This window comes from Caloenas nicobarica, chromosome 5 (assembly GCF_036013445.1).
Source record: "Caloenas nicobarica isolate bCalNic1 chromosome 5, bCalNic1.hap1, whole genome shotgun sequence".
Taxonomy (NCBI): Eukaryota; Metazoa; Chordata; class Aves; order Columbiformes; family Columbidae; genus Caloenas; species Caloenas nicobarica.
The window spans coordinates 38899390-38913403 of NC_088249.1; the positions used below are offsets into that span (position 1 = coordinate 38899390).

The 14014-nt window shown below is 38.2% G+C and overlaps 1 protein-coding gene across 4 annotated transcripts in view; it reads left to right on the forward strand.

Moving 5' to 3' along the window:
- Positions 1-14014, forward strand: part of UBR1 (ubiquitin protein ligase E3 component n-recognin 1) — a 72791-nt gene that overhangs the window by 344 nt on the left and 58433 nt on the right. For all 4 annotated transcript variants that reach the window (XM_065635014.1, XM_065635018.1, XM_065635017.1 and 1 more), the window contains exons 2-3: positions 11063-11319; positions 13456-13534. In XM_065635014.1, the coding sequence (XP_065491086.1) occupies positions 11063-11319; positions 13456-13534 (336 nt within the window). The remainder of the gene's footprint in view (positions 1-11062; positions 11320-13455; positions 13535-14014) is intronic.

Consider the following 14014-nt stretch of genomic DNA (forward strand, 5'->3'; position numbering starts at 1 on the left):
GTGCGGCGCCGTCGAGGGGCGGCGGGGTGCGCCATTGCGCGCCTGCGGCTGCCGGCCCGTGGCGGCGGCACCTGCCGCGGTGCGACCGCGCAACGGCCGCGGGCTGCGGGGCCGGGCACGGGGCGCGGGGAGGGTAGCGGCCGGCACGCGGCCCCTCGGTGCCCCCGGCGGGGCGGGGGCGCCCCCGGCTTGGCCGGCCCGGCCCCGGCCCCGCCGGGCCGCGGCCCGGGGGCGCCGCTGGCGCTGCCCCGGGAAGCCAGCCCTGCCCTGGGCCCGGCGAGCGTCTGTCAGGGTAGCGGTTCGTCGCCAGCTCCCCGCAGCGTCTCCCACCCCCTGCCCCCGTCTTTATTTGACTTGTACGTAATTAAATGACATCAAACTTCAGAAAGCTTCAAAGACTGCCCAGCGTCCTTAAAAAGTTGTAAGGTACATGCACAGCTTTTATCCTCATTCTGACTTGGTGCTTTTTAATTAAAGGCAACTTTACTGTGGAACAAAAAAGGCTGAATAACTGATTATTGTTGTGCAGAGTGTGAATAAAGCAACAAATAGTGAAGCTGAGAAAGGATTTAATGGTGGCAGTTGTTTATTTGCTGAACAGAATTATCTTTTTTTTTTTTTTTCTGTGAATTACTTTAATCACCTATGGATTTAATATCTCCTTACTGAACACAACTTGATGTTCCATCAGTCTAGTGGTAGTAGGTAAAGGGCTTCTGTGCTTTCCCTTGCCACCTTGGGAACTGAATACTATGTTGCAAACACTTTTGCTAGAGGAGTTTAAAACCCAGAGGCTGTCAGTTTAAGAAAAGGGCAGCTGAATGTGGGTCAGAAACCTTACATTTTGTGTTACGTTTTCCTGTAACAACCTGAATACATAGTATGGTTTCGAAACTCTTGACTGTGGTTGTTTAAAAGTTGGGCACTGGCAAGCCTGCAGAATAGCTACTTTTTACATGATGCTATGCACCATTAATAAAATTTGGAAGATATAAATAGGGAGATGTTTACTCATGGAACTTCTCTTGCAGGTGGCAGTGCTAAGCCAACAATCATTATTTGTTGTACCTTTCCTCTCAGAATTGTAAGGGTATCTGCAAATCATAAGGATGCAGTCTGTGATTGCAGAGCCTTTACTAAAGTGAAGTATGTTGCTGTGGCTATAACAGGCCTATGTGTGTTTTATTTCTAAATTAGAAACAATTTTTTATTTTAAATTAGTAAAATGTAATTTGATTGCATAAGAGTGTCAAAAAATGTAACATCAGTCAGGCAATTTCTTAAGCTTGCAAGCCATGTATAGAATCAGAGCAGTGCTGAGGGTGATAGTTGCGATCAGTAGCAAAGCAATGCAATCAGCCTTTCACTATTTGGGGACATAAGAGGTTGAGTCAGGCCAGGCAATGTGTAAAACTGATAATAATGGTATTGGGAAAAACATGGGGAAAGATGATGAAGAGCTCCTCAGCTGCTCCAAGTCAGTGCTGGTCTACAAAGTTGTCTTAATTTTTATGTGGTTTCAGTCAATTGAGAGTCTCTGTGCCAGAATTACCATTATTCCAAGAGAGATGTGTGGCTACCCAGGCTATGTTGTCTGTTGTATATCCAAGCAAACTGCAGGAATTTTGACAGGGAGGAAATGGGGTGAGAGTGTTATATTAAGGGTGAAGGGGAGCTAGGGATGTGTACTTAGATGGGTTTGACAGCATTCATGAAGTTAGATTGCAAACCTGACTATGCTAATGCCAGAGATGACCGTAATCTGGAAGCAGCAAACCCAATTTACTGTTATACTAAAGATGAGACTAGTTAGGTGGATCTAATGCATCCTGACTGACTTGTGTTTTCACTGCACAGCTGGTCTAGAATCAGGAAGGTGAGGGCATGTGGAGCAGAAACAACTGGCTGAATGGAGCGAGCTTTGGCCTTACTGCACTTGTCAAATCTGTCTCAGCATCAGCCCAGTCAGACTTACTCTTGCTCTCCTTTTTCACCTCTGGCTTTGGGTGCTGCTGGTTGCAGTGCAGCACCACATCTGGCTGCCTGACTAGTAAACCTTCTCAGAGCGCAGGGTGCATGATGCGGGATTACCTGAATGATTCTGCAGGAACAAACCTGATTCTGCAATGGAGGGTGATGACTCAGGTAATAAACTCTTCTGCATCCAGCCCAACTTGGTGATTTCTTCTGTGTACTTAACTCCATCTTTTTGGGTTGAATGACTGTAGCTGGAAATACCTGAGTTGGTGTTTCACTGCATTAGTTGAAGTCAGGTCCCATCTCTGCCCTCTGCTTCTCTATAGTGGCTGTGGCGCTTCCTGAGCTAAGCTGCCCTGAAAACTAGAGGACTGAATTTGGGCTGCGCTGGCACTGACCTAGTAGTAAAACCTGTCTACCCAACTTAAGCTTACTTTCTTTTCTTTCCCAACAGCATCTGCAGTTTGCGTGGCTGACTGATGGGCTGGACTTGGCTTGTCTGGCAGTTGGCTAGCAGGCATTGCCTGTGGCCTAAGAAAAGCCTGTTTTGCAGGCTGGTTCCAGCCCTTTGGTTGTTTGTCCATCTGTATTCTAAACAACTTCCAGTTTGACTCCTGCCTGCTTTGGTGGCTGCTATCTGGAATGTATGAGCAGCGTTTAGATATTAAAATATTGTAATATATTTTAATTTATACTAAATCTTCAAATTTTGATGTGTACCTTTTCAGTAATATTTGTGAAGAAAAGGGTTTTTTTTTCAGAAGTCTTATCTTTTGTCATCAGTCAATACTCCTGTACAAAAGTATAGATGTAAGTGGGGTAGTCTTGTACAAGATGAGAAAAGTTTTATTACGATATTTCCTTTAAAGGTCGGAAAATAACTTGATTTTGAATTTTAATCTCAGAAAGCAAAACATTTGTGCATTCTGAAGTATTTCAGATCTTGTTTTGTGTAATTCAATGTTACTATATAGTGGAGAAAATGCATATAAGCAGCCTTGCTTCTGTAGCTGTGTTGTAACCAAGTAGAGGGGATATTCATATTCATCATATTCATCTGCAGATCTTGAGATTAATGAAATCTCAGTTTGGAGTTGCAGTGGCTTCTTCCGGTTTTAAATCTAACCTCTCCTAAACTGAATTAACATTCTTAGACCAGATGACATGTCCATATAATTTTACATCAGTTTACATTAAGCTAAATTAATTAAAAATTTCATCTTTAGGTAAACAAATATATCCTTTTGTGTAAATAAGCCCTGAATTGCATGTAGCCAAAGCCACTGTCTTTAGAACAGTGCAGTGTATTACAGAACAGCATATACTGTACACTTGTATCGGTGTCTAAGAAGTGGAGTCCATGAAGTTGCAACAGGTAATTGGAGCATTGCCAAGGTCCTGCTTGTGTCGTTATATATTTAGCACTCTATTGAAGTGCTTTTGTTTCATTATGGCATTGAGCAGTGCTGTGTTTTTTCTTCCTTGTCTGCTTTCATGTTTACTCGTACTTCTTGGTAATTTTTGTGGCTTTTGTTAGCACAGGGGTGAACTGTGATTGTGACGGTATCTGTCATCTTTGTTCAAGTCCATGTAAAGTGCGTAAGTTATGGTTGCTGTAGTTCTACTGTAATGCTGTTAAAGTGCGGTGAGAGGTGTGTGGTTCCAGGAGAACGTAGCTGCAAGTGGATGTTCCTGATAGCATGCAACTGTTCCAGTGGCTTCCAGATCCCAGAGCAGTAGAGTAGAGAAGCTAAGGATAAAAAAGTTGGTTTTGGTGTATAAGGGAAAGCATTTGGGAATACTGAGTTAGTGCTAAATACAGGTAGATTCACTTAAATTTTATTACACATTAATTCACTACAGAATTAGATTATGTATACAATGGATCTTAAAATCCATGATAATTGGGAAATTGGCTGGTTGTAAGACAAGTTCGAGTAGACAGAAATTAATACAAAAACCTAGTGATTTGGTGGTTTGTGTTTTGCTTGTTTGGTTTTTTCCAAACATAACTATACCAAATTAATGAATTACTTATGTACAAATATTCACTGTAGTTGCAATTTTTGAAGTGCAGTTTGGTACTAAGAAATTTGATAGTTCAAAATTTTTTCATTTAGTTCCTTCGAAGCTAGGAGGCCATGGCATGGATGTTAAGGATCAAACAAGGAAAGAATCAGTCTTTCCTTGGTTCCTCTAGAAACAAAATTAAAAGGATCTGTCAAATGAATAGTCAGAACTTAAATAAAAAGTTTGATTTTTAAAGTCTTAGAGAATACTACAAATAACTCTTGCAAAGGTGATGGTTTTGCTGTTTCTCCCAGTATATATTTTGCACATTGTTTTGCTCTAAAATGTGATACTGAATTTGGGTGTCCTCTAGTGTTGACGTACATTGCTATCTATGTAATGCAGATTTGACCAAGAAATTTGGAACGTGAAAGGTGTAGATTGCATGCCTCAAAGACTTGATAATTACTTCTAGAATTTCTGGCTACTTTGTTTTGCCTGTTGAATCTACTTAGTAGTATCCTGCTAATTTTGTAGCATATTTAGGCTAGAGTGTCCAGTTGTTAGGCAGTATGATAGAGATATCTACAGCATGACAGAGAGAACTACAGGCCATGATTTCACTTCAGGTGTCTCCTTGGGCACCTGTTGCCGTCCAAGTGCTTAACTCCATGAACTGAAGCTGCACTATTGTGATTTTGGAGATGACCGTGATTTAAAACTGACAGCTGACCTGCAGTTTCAAAGAGGTTGAACTGCCTGGGTCTGTGTGTTGTTTACCCTGAAGATTACATTAGTTTTAGCTGTCCAGCAGCTGACACAGTCACTGATGGTGCTGGTGGTTACTTTTGCTTCTCTGGTTGTCACTGATTCTGCTAAACTGGTAGTCATCAGAGACTCCTGGAAATCAAGGTAGATTCTACTGTAGACAAAGCTTTAGTAGTCTGTGCTGTTGTTATGAGTCTCATTCCCAGTGGGCAAACACCTGTATCATTAAAGCATCTTTTAATATTAATTGGCACCCTGTTTTAGCTTAGGGGCCAAAGTTTAGTATGAATGTAGAGATCAAACAGTTCTTTTATGTCTTCAGGTCAGAGCTGATGTTTTGTTAGGACAATGCTAGACATTCTTGAATGTTACCCATGTTGTGCCAAAATAAAATAACTTTTGAAACCAAACTTGCTTCTTTCAGTGTAATTACTGATATCCAGAACAGACCAAAGTTTGGTACATGGCTGGTTCCTAGCTATGTTATATAAGGGAACCATGTGTCAGAGAACAGATATTTTGTACTTGAGTTCTAAATGGTCGTATTTTAAAATGAGATTCTCTACTGAAACATTGGCTATGCTTTGCCGGAGAATATGAAACACATCATGAACAGCTACGTAGTGCTTACGTGACCAAAAAATAGAGTGAGCTTCCATTTTAATGCCTTGAACTGTGTCCCTTCTGAGATAGTAGAATTTATGCTCCTGAAAAAGTTCAGTTTGATTTAAGGCAAGGAAGAACAAATACGCTAATTGATTTCTAGTGCTTGTTTTTGAAGCCTCCTTGGGGAATAGATATCTATCTTTGAGGTTGAAATAAATTGTGTTGTTGCCTTGTTATTTTTACTAAAAATAATGCCTAGGTGTTCTGTACTGCAGTTTGGACTCAATTTCAGAACATTAGAAAACCGATAATTTTGAACCAAAATAAGCAGATGGAAAAGTTGAACTAAAAATTTGAAAGCAGAACCTTATATGAAAATGTTAGTTCAAGAATATTTTGAAGTTTGCTTTCTAAAGAAATTTTAAGTATTCTGCATATTTATCAAAGGACTTCTGCCTGTTTATCTTTTTAAAATGTTTTTTATAGTTGCTCAATTGGATAGACAATACGAGAATAAACGTTTTCTGGAATCTGTTGTCCTGTTAATCTCTGTTTAACTAGTAACAAGTGTTCTGTGCATTAAAGTAAAGAAGCCTTTTGCATTTGGTATTTATATTGAACGGCACCTGCTTGAAATCAGTATGTACCCAGCGTTTAGTATTTTTACTTTTCAAATTCTGCTTCTACCAGCTGTTTTGTGATCTCATACTTGACAGATTTATGTCATGCACAAATTAAGCTTTTTTACTACTCCTTTAAATTGGAATATTGGACCAGCTACAGGTTTTGGTTTGTGCTACCGGCAATGTCTATACCTTCATAATTTGTTATTGAATGTTCATGAATATTAATATTCTTGCTTTTCACTGATTACATTAATGTGTCTTGAAATTTATACAGTCACTTTTGCACTAAAAGATCAGTGTGCCAGTCAGTGCAGTTAAAGTAGAGCTGCTGTTTATAGTATTGCCTAATGCAAATTGTTAGTTTGAAAGTACTTCAGAATTCAAACAGAACTGTGCTTAGAATGTAAATCAAAAACTCTCGTGGAAGTAATGGCTACTGAATTAATGTACATAATAAACCTTTTGCAATGATAACGAACTTCTGTCATGGTGGTGAGAAATCTCATTTGATACTTGATTTATAGGTGAAAAGTGGATTGAGAGAGTTCGTTAACTTTTTTTCTCTTTTTCCTTATGTGCTTACTGAACTCTCAGTCCTACTATTATTTGCAGTATTCACAAGTGAATGTGTCTGTGAATGACAAAATTGGCTATGGATATACTGAATATATCGATGACAGATATTTTGCTCTTTTTATAGCGGTATTTGTAGGCAAATATAATTCTTCATCCTCTGACCTTTTCTGATATGCATATTTCAAGGGTTTGGACAAAGCCTACACACTGTCCTTTTAGATGCAGGAGAAAACTGTGTGTTTGATAGAGATCTTTACAAAAGTAGATTCCAATATGCTTACACGTGGGAAGAAATATTAGTAGTTTCTTCCCACAGAGAAGGACGTGTTTCCATAGAGCTTAAAAAGTTATCTCCTAGTGATTCTTCCTCGAGTCACATTGTGAGGCACCACTTCTCTAGTCCTGTTCTTCTGAAAAGCCAAATCAAATGTCTCAGACACAGTGGATGCTGTCCTTGCTCTTTTGACAAAACTACTTACACTAGAGAAACATAGGTTTGCAATTCCCAGTTCCTTTCATCTCCCTTTTTCACACAGTTTAAGAATTATTGTAATGAAAAGGAGAATGTGACAGGAACACATGATTAAAGGAGGAAAAGAGATGGCACTGGAGAAGCTTAGAGATGTAGAGTGTAAAACAAGAGAGAGGAGACAATGAGTGTCTGTGACACACACTCTTCACTGGTGTTGAGTTCCCAAGTGTCACCTTTGCCTGCTGTTTTTGGTACCCAGGAATGCCCACCCACGTGGCATGGGTATTGCTCCCTCCATGGGAAAGGTGGTGGGATGCTGCTGTCGTGATTGCTCCTGCATCTCCTTCTGTAATTGTTGTGGTGGTTTTATATCTGGGCCTTGCGTTTGTCCATATGGTCAATATGATGGCATAGGTGTTTCTTCAGGTAACTGGTAATAAAAATAAGAAAATTACAAAAAACCCTCATGTCCTGGTTTTGGCTAGGATAGAGTTAATTTTCTTCCTAGTGGTATAGTGCTGTGTTTTGGATTTAGTATGAGAATAATGTTGGTAACACAGGGATGTTTTAGTTGTGGCTAAGTAGTGCTTATACTAAGTCAAGGGCTTCCCAGCTTCCCATGCTCTGCCCGCAGGGAGGTGCACGAGGAGCTGGAAGCGGGCACCGCCAGGACAGCTGACACAAACCGGCCAAAGGGATATTCCATACCATATGACGTCATGTTCAGTATATAAACTGGGGAGAAGTTAGTTGCGGGGCTGCTGTTCGGGAACTGACAGGGCATCTGTTGGTGGGGGGTGAGCAATTGCATTGTGTATCACTTGTTTTGTATATTCTTCGATCATTATTATTATTTTATTTTATTTCAATCATTAAACTGTTCATATCTAAACTTTTCTCGCTTTACTCTTCTGATTCTCTCTGCCATCCCATGAGGGGACGTGTAATTTTACACAGCTGAATATAGTATACTAAATAGATTTTGACACAGGGAATAAATTACTTCTCCTGGGAGACATAGAGGTTATTAGATAAGCTTGAAATTTAGTCTGGCGCAGCTTTTAGAAATAAGAAAAAGAATATTCTTGTTTCTCTTGTGAATATAATGGATATTTCCTGGCTGATGTGTAGGTTGAGGATATAATTTAGGGTGCTTGCCAGAAGGCAGATAGCCTGCTTGAGAGAGTTCTCTCTCTTCCCTTCTTCCTTCAGATTCCCTTGTATGTAAATGTTGTCCAGAGAAGGAAGGACAGGAAGAATTAAAAGCTTTGCACAGGAATGCTTGAAATGCTTGTAAGTTAGGCTGTGTGAGAACCCATTCTACACTTCTGGCACATTTTCAGGAAAGCTTAGCCCTGTGTTTCTTGGAGCTATGATGTGCTCTGTTCCAGCAACACAGAAGCTAAACTTATACCGTCTCTTGGGAACATGGCTTATAAAGATGGAAGAGCTACACACTTGGATTCTCTTGGCTGTGGAAAGAGAGCATGCCAAGGGGTCACACGCCCCATTCGAACAGATACAGTAACCAAATTGGGAGAGGAATTGGCTAAAGCCAATGTGCAGTATAGTTAAATGAAAAACTAAAAACAAGTTACAGGAGGAACCATATTTAAGGAGGAACATTGAATTATGAAGTTTAATTATGATAGGAATAATTTACTTCCACTCATCTTAATCAGACATAAAAAATAGACACGTGATCAAGGAATTGGGTTTTCAGTTACCTTTTACAATTCGATATCTTTCTGAGAATCCCCAGCTAATTAGATATTTTTCTTTTTTCCTGTTGTTATGCAAGTATTTGATACATTTAGATTTAATTTTCAGTTGCTTTTTACAATTTGGTGTCTTTATGGCTCAGGTAAGCATAATTTTTATTTAAAAAAATGGTTGCTAGTTAGTTGAAAAATGTGAACTTAAAATAAAAAGGCAGTCACCTACTTTATTTCCTTTTCCTTTTTTTCCTTAGCACTGTGAATATGTGAAAATAAATACGTATCTCTATATATTTTAGTGCATGTATATGTATGTATACAGAATGCATATGTATTACATGCATGTGTATGCTGAAGTTTTTATGACTGATGTGGTGATCACAGTGGTGGTGCTTACTGCTCACTTAATAAATCTGTTCTTGATCTAGAATTTTGGTTAGAATTGGAATTTAAATAAGTGGTTCCCTTCAGTTGATGGATGAATCTTCATTTTCATATATTTAAGGATGGCTTGAATGCTTTGTGATTCAAGAAATCTGATTACACTGGTCAACCTGCACTTCTAAACTGAGGTTGTTCTAGGATGCTCCTGCTTGACCACATTATCCATAGCTTCTTTTTTCCATCAGTGTGTGCCGTGCATTTTCTTCCATAACTTCGAGTTCATGGATCACCATGATAAATGAAGTAATGTAATGTAATGGACTATTTAAGGGTAATGTGAAGGAAGACTGATGGCCAAAATATCAGTAGAAGCCTCAGGCTAAAACTAAATGTATTAAAAGTGTATTGTGTCTTATTAAAGCCATAAAGCAAGTGTTTAGAGTGACTACAATGTGGAACAAACCTTGTTTAACAGACTAGTTTTTGGTAACTGAGGTTATTGTTAATCTAGCTTATTTCAACCTGGTATTTCATTTCTATTTCAACTGTTTAGATTTTTGTATGTAGGCCATTTTTTGTATTTCTCTATATTAAGTAGACATACAATTTTTCAGTAAACAAATATGCAATTTCTACGTGATTGCAGATCTGACTTTCGGAGTACTGGAGTTGCATCACTTTGGACTGCATGTATTCAAAATTAATTTCTTTTTTTGGAGAACCGTTCTAATCTAGGTAGTAAACTAGGAAGCTGTAGCTTTATAGATCTGTTATTTAATCCCTTTTCTCCATCAATTTTGGGGGGCAATCCATTGGTTTGATTGAGATAGGTTTCATTTTAAGTCAGAAATCAGGATTTTTTTGCCTTTCACATAAGATGTGCATTGTCATCCTTTAAAAAGGTTGAATAGTCTACTGCTTTGAGCCTCCTCTCAATCCAAACTCTTTGGTGGTTGCTTTGCTCGTTCTCTGCTTGCTGGCCTAGAGGATATTGCCTTTAGAGCCATTTGTGAAGTTACTTTTGTTTGTGTTTCTTGCAAAAATTAATTTTTGGGCATAAATCAATATTGTGTATAAATGAAAGGTGTCTTTAGGAGCCTTGATGAGTAGACTTGTTATCTGATTTTCAATGGGGGAAAGACAAAAGGTATTTCTAAATAATGGGAATAATGTGAAAGAAAGAATATTCACACTTAAAGGACAGAAATAGAGCAATGCGAGAGAGCGGTTCAGAGAACTCGAGTAGTTGCAAGTGAAATGAGGGACTTAAATTTAAAAAAATTAAGAATCTCAAGCCAAAACATAACTGCTTTTATTAATTGTCTTATAAATACGAAATTGCATTTTAGTCTGTTTTCCTGGGATATTAACCTTATATAATCAGTTTGGCTTCTTTCTCCCTCAGTAACTAGTGAACCTTGATGACCAGTTTGAACAAGATTTTACAGAAGGGTAACAATTTCAAAGATTATTAAGTCGCTGCATGTTTTGTGACTATCAGGCTAAAGAGTGAATCCCAAACTCATTTCCCAGCTAAGACGGGGACACCCTCTGCTTCTGCTGCTGCTCTTTCCGTTTGTCAGCAGCTGAACAGACATGAAGGTTTGTGCATTGGCTGGCCTGGTGGCAAGCATGTATTTGAAAATTAATTAGGGTGTGGGCTGCTCTACAGTAACTCAGCACTTGCCAGCTCTTGCCTCAGAATGTTTCAGTAGAAGACTTAAAGGGAATAGAGGTTACTGTGGTGGGTACAGAAAGGAAACTAGCAGAGAAATTTTTGGGAACCATGCTTTCTTGGGTTTTATTGCTCACAGAACTGACTTCTGATGTGGAAAAGAATTCTGGATTCACAGAAATGCTTAATCCTATTTTCTTTAAATTTGTTTATTCAGTAATGTTTATCCTTGTGTGTACCTTTTTTGCAGTGGTGTGATGAAAGATTCAACTTCCAAGCTACGTTTTTACAGTGCTTGGCAAAACATGTGCCAAATATTTACTCAGCTGAAATGGACCCCTTGGTGGAGAAACAAGAAGAAATGGTCCAGGCAGCAATATTATACCCCCTGGAATGCTACTTGTTTGGGGAAGACCCAGATATATTCCTCGAGAAACTACAACAGAGTGGAACCTCCCAGCTCTGTGGGAAAGTGTTCAAAGGAGGGGAGACAACGTACTCTTGCAGGTAAGAATGGAGGTAGACTATCAAGAATGTTCCGTTGTGAGAGAATGCAGCAAGGTAGTTTAACAAAATTAGTCGAGTTGCTAACTAGTTATCGCTTGTGTGATGGTAGGTCTTTACTTAACTGACAGTGGCATTTGCTTCGCATTTCAAACCACTTTAGAGTGAGGAAAATTGCATATGAAAAGCAAGCTCTGGCAGAGAAATGGGGAAGGGAATGGAGAGGATACTAAAGGTACTGAAAGCCATTGGTTAAAAAGATTGGATGATAGGGTATGGGGTCTGTACCTGAACTGGGGGAGAACAAGCGTAAAAGTCTGTGCACTGTACAATATTCACCCTTTCAAAGCTTGAAACAGAATCCAGCATTTCTGAGCATCATCAGTCCTTTGCTTAAGCAATAGCTTTGTGACCAATGGTCATTTTTTCACCTTCTTTCTCATCCTGGAGTATATTAAAGATGGCAGCCCATTGATTTGATATAATGTATTTTATTAATTCATATTCATACAAATAATTAACATGAATAGCATGATTAATAACAATATAAAAAAGCCAGAGGTCTTTGTCATGGATGTAAAGATTGCAACTGTGCTGGCAATTCATTACTATTAATATGATGCTATTGCTACAGTTTATTGTAGTTTTCAGTTTATTTTAAAAACGTAGAAAATATCATCAGAAATACCAAAAGCATATTATTAAGGATGAAGAATATTATTATGGATAAAAAATCCAGCCCTTAGAATTTAGGAAATGTCAAAATGAAAGCTCTCTGTAAACTTTATGAATTACACTGTAAGGTTGTAATCAATCTCAAACTCTTCAGCTTTTTTTAGGAGTAAGTTAATGTTGTGTGTGAAAGGAGAATTGTGTTTGAGTAAGTCCTTACGTGTTTGTTAGAAAGTGTATAGTGAATGCAACATTGGATTGTATGAAGGAAAAGGATGGTCAAGGCAGTTTTGTACTGCCGTAACATGAAGAATTCTGTTCTTACCTCTGCAGAGTTCTCGTATGATAGCAGGCAAAAAGACAAAGCTGTATTTCCTGGAGGTGGTCTCTTTTTCTTTTTTTTTTTTTTTTTTTTTAGAGTTCCTGTCTTGCAAAAATGAGGTAGTATTTATGCAAGATGCTGTGCTTACCACTACAGCTGAAGCTGAATATATGTTTGCTTTAGGCTTCTAAAATGCTAAAAATAATAGAATTTTGTATTTCAGAGTTATCTAATTGTCTTGGATTGGGCATTCAAATCTAGTAGGCACTTCTGGCTTAATTTTTCATTCTTTTAACTCGTCTTGCAGTAGATTTACAATAGTTTAATACTTCACTAACATGCATTTATTATCATAATGATAATTATAATCTAAAGATTTGAAAGGAAATTCATTCTGTAATAAGAATTACCATACTGTTTTTGTTGTATTGTAAAGGAGGCTTGAACTAGGTGTTGAGCAATGGCATAAACCAGAAAATTTGACGTATTGTCAATTAAAACCTGTCATTTACATTTTGCATAGAATGAAACAGCACTTTAAAAACACTGACCATGTTTTAAGGGGCGGGGAAAGCAATGTCAAAAACCATAGGTAAGTGGAGCATAGAAAAAAATGGAATTAGATTGCCCACGAGTATGATTCTGGATTTTCAGGTATTAGAGTGCATGACTCAAACTGTTGAAACTAAATTTCAAGGTATGGATTCTTTGGCTTTTTTTGTAAAGCAATTGTCTTTAGATTTTAACTTCTGTTTTAAAAGTTACAAATACGACCTAGGAGAAGTGTAGCAAAAGCTTCATTAGCAAGCTGGCTACAGTTGTTGAAAACAATAATGGAGGTTACCTCAGAATCATGGTTTTTAATAGTTGGTTATTCTTAGAAAAAACAGAAATATGTTAGCAACAAGTTTTGAAAGTGGGAATCAAGCATGTTTCTGAAAGAACCTGATCTAATAGGTTCGAGTACATGGTTCAAGCCTAATTAGATTTGCTTTCATCTTCTTTCTGTGATGTGGAGTAGCAAATGCTTTTATAATTTGAATTTGGTTTTAATATCTATTTTTTTTCAGAGCAGCATTTTTTTTGTGCATGAAAGATCCATGTGCTTGTTTTAGAAAGTTTTCCAGTTCCCATTTTTGTTGCAGAGACTGCGCAGTTGATCCAACTTGTGTGCTCTGTATGGACTGCTTCCAGAATAGCATTCACAAGAACCACCGGTACAAGGTAGAAAAATCTTATGTTAAGAAACTGTACTTGTAGCTTTAGAGAAGATTTTTTTGAGGATATCATAAACTGCAAATAAAACACTAGTAGTTTTTAGTAAAAAAAAAAAGAAACAAACCCAGGATTTACTAATTAGTTAAGTATCTTTCATGTTTCTAACTATGTAAAGCCTCTTTTAAGAGCAGTAAATTTCTAATTCAAGAACCAAAGGGTAAGGGAGTCTCTATGAATGCATACATTGTTATTCTCTTTGGCAATATCACAGAAGTGTATGTCTGAGCAAAAAGCTGTCACCGAAAATGACAGTCCTGTCCTGAGTCCCAGTCAGTACCGTTTGAAATTTTAGAATGAGTGTGCATATCCAAGGGTCATTACTTCAGCACTTATGTCACTGGTGCAGTCTCTACATTTCCACTCTGTTCCTCCATTAAGATTTGCATAAACTACTTTGTGCTTAAGTGTGCACTGTGTGAAAGTTAA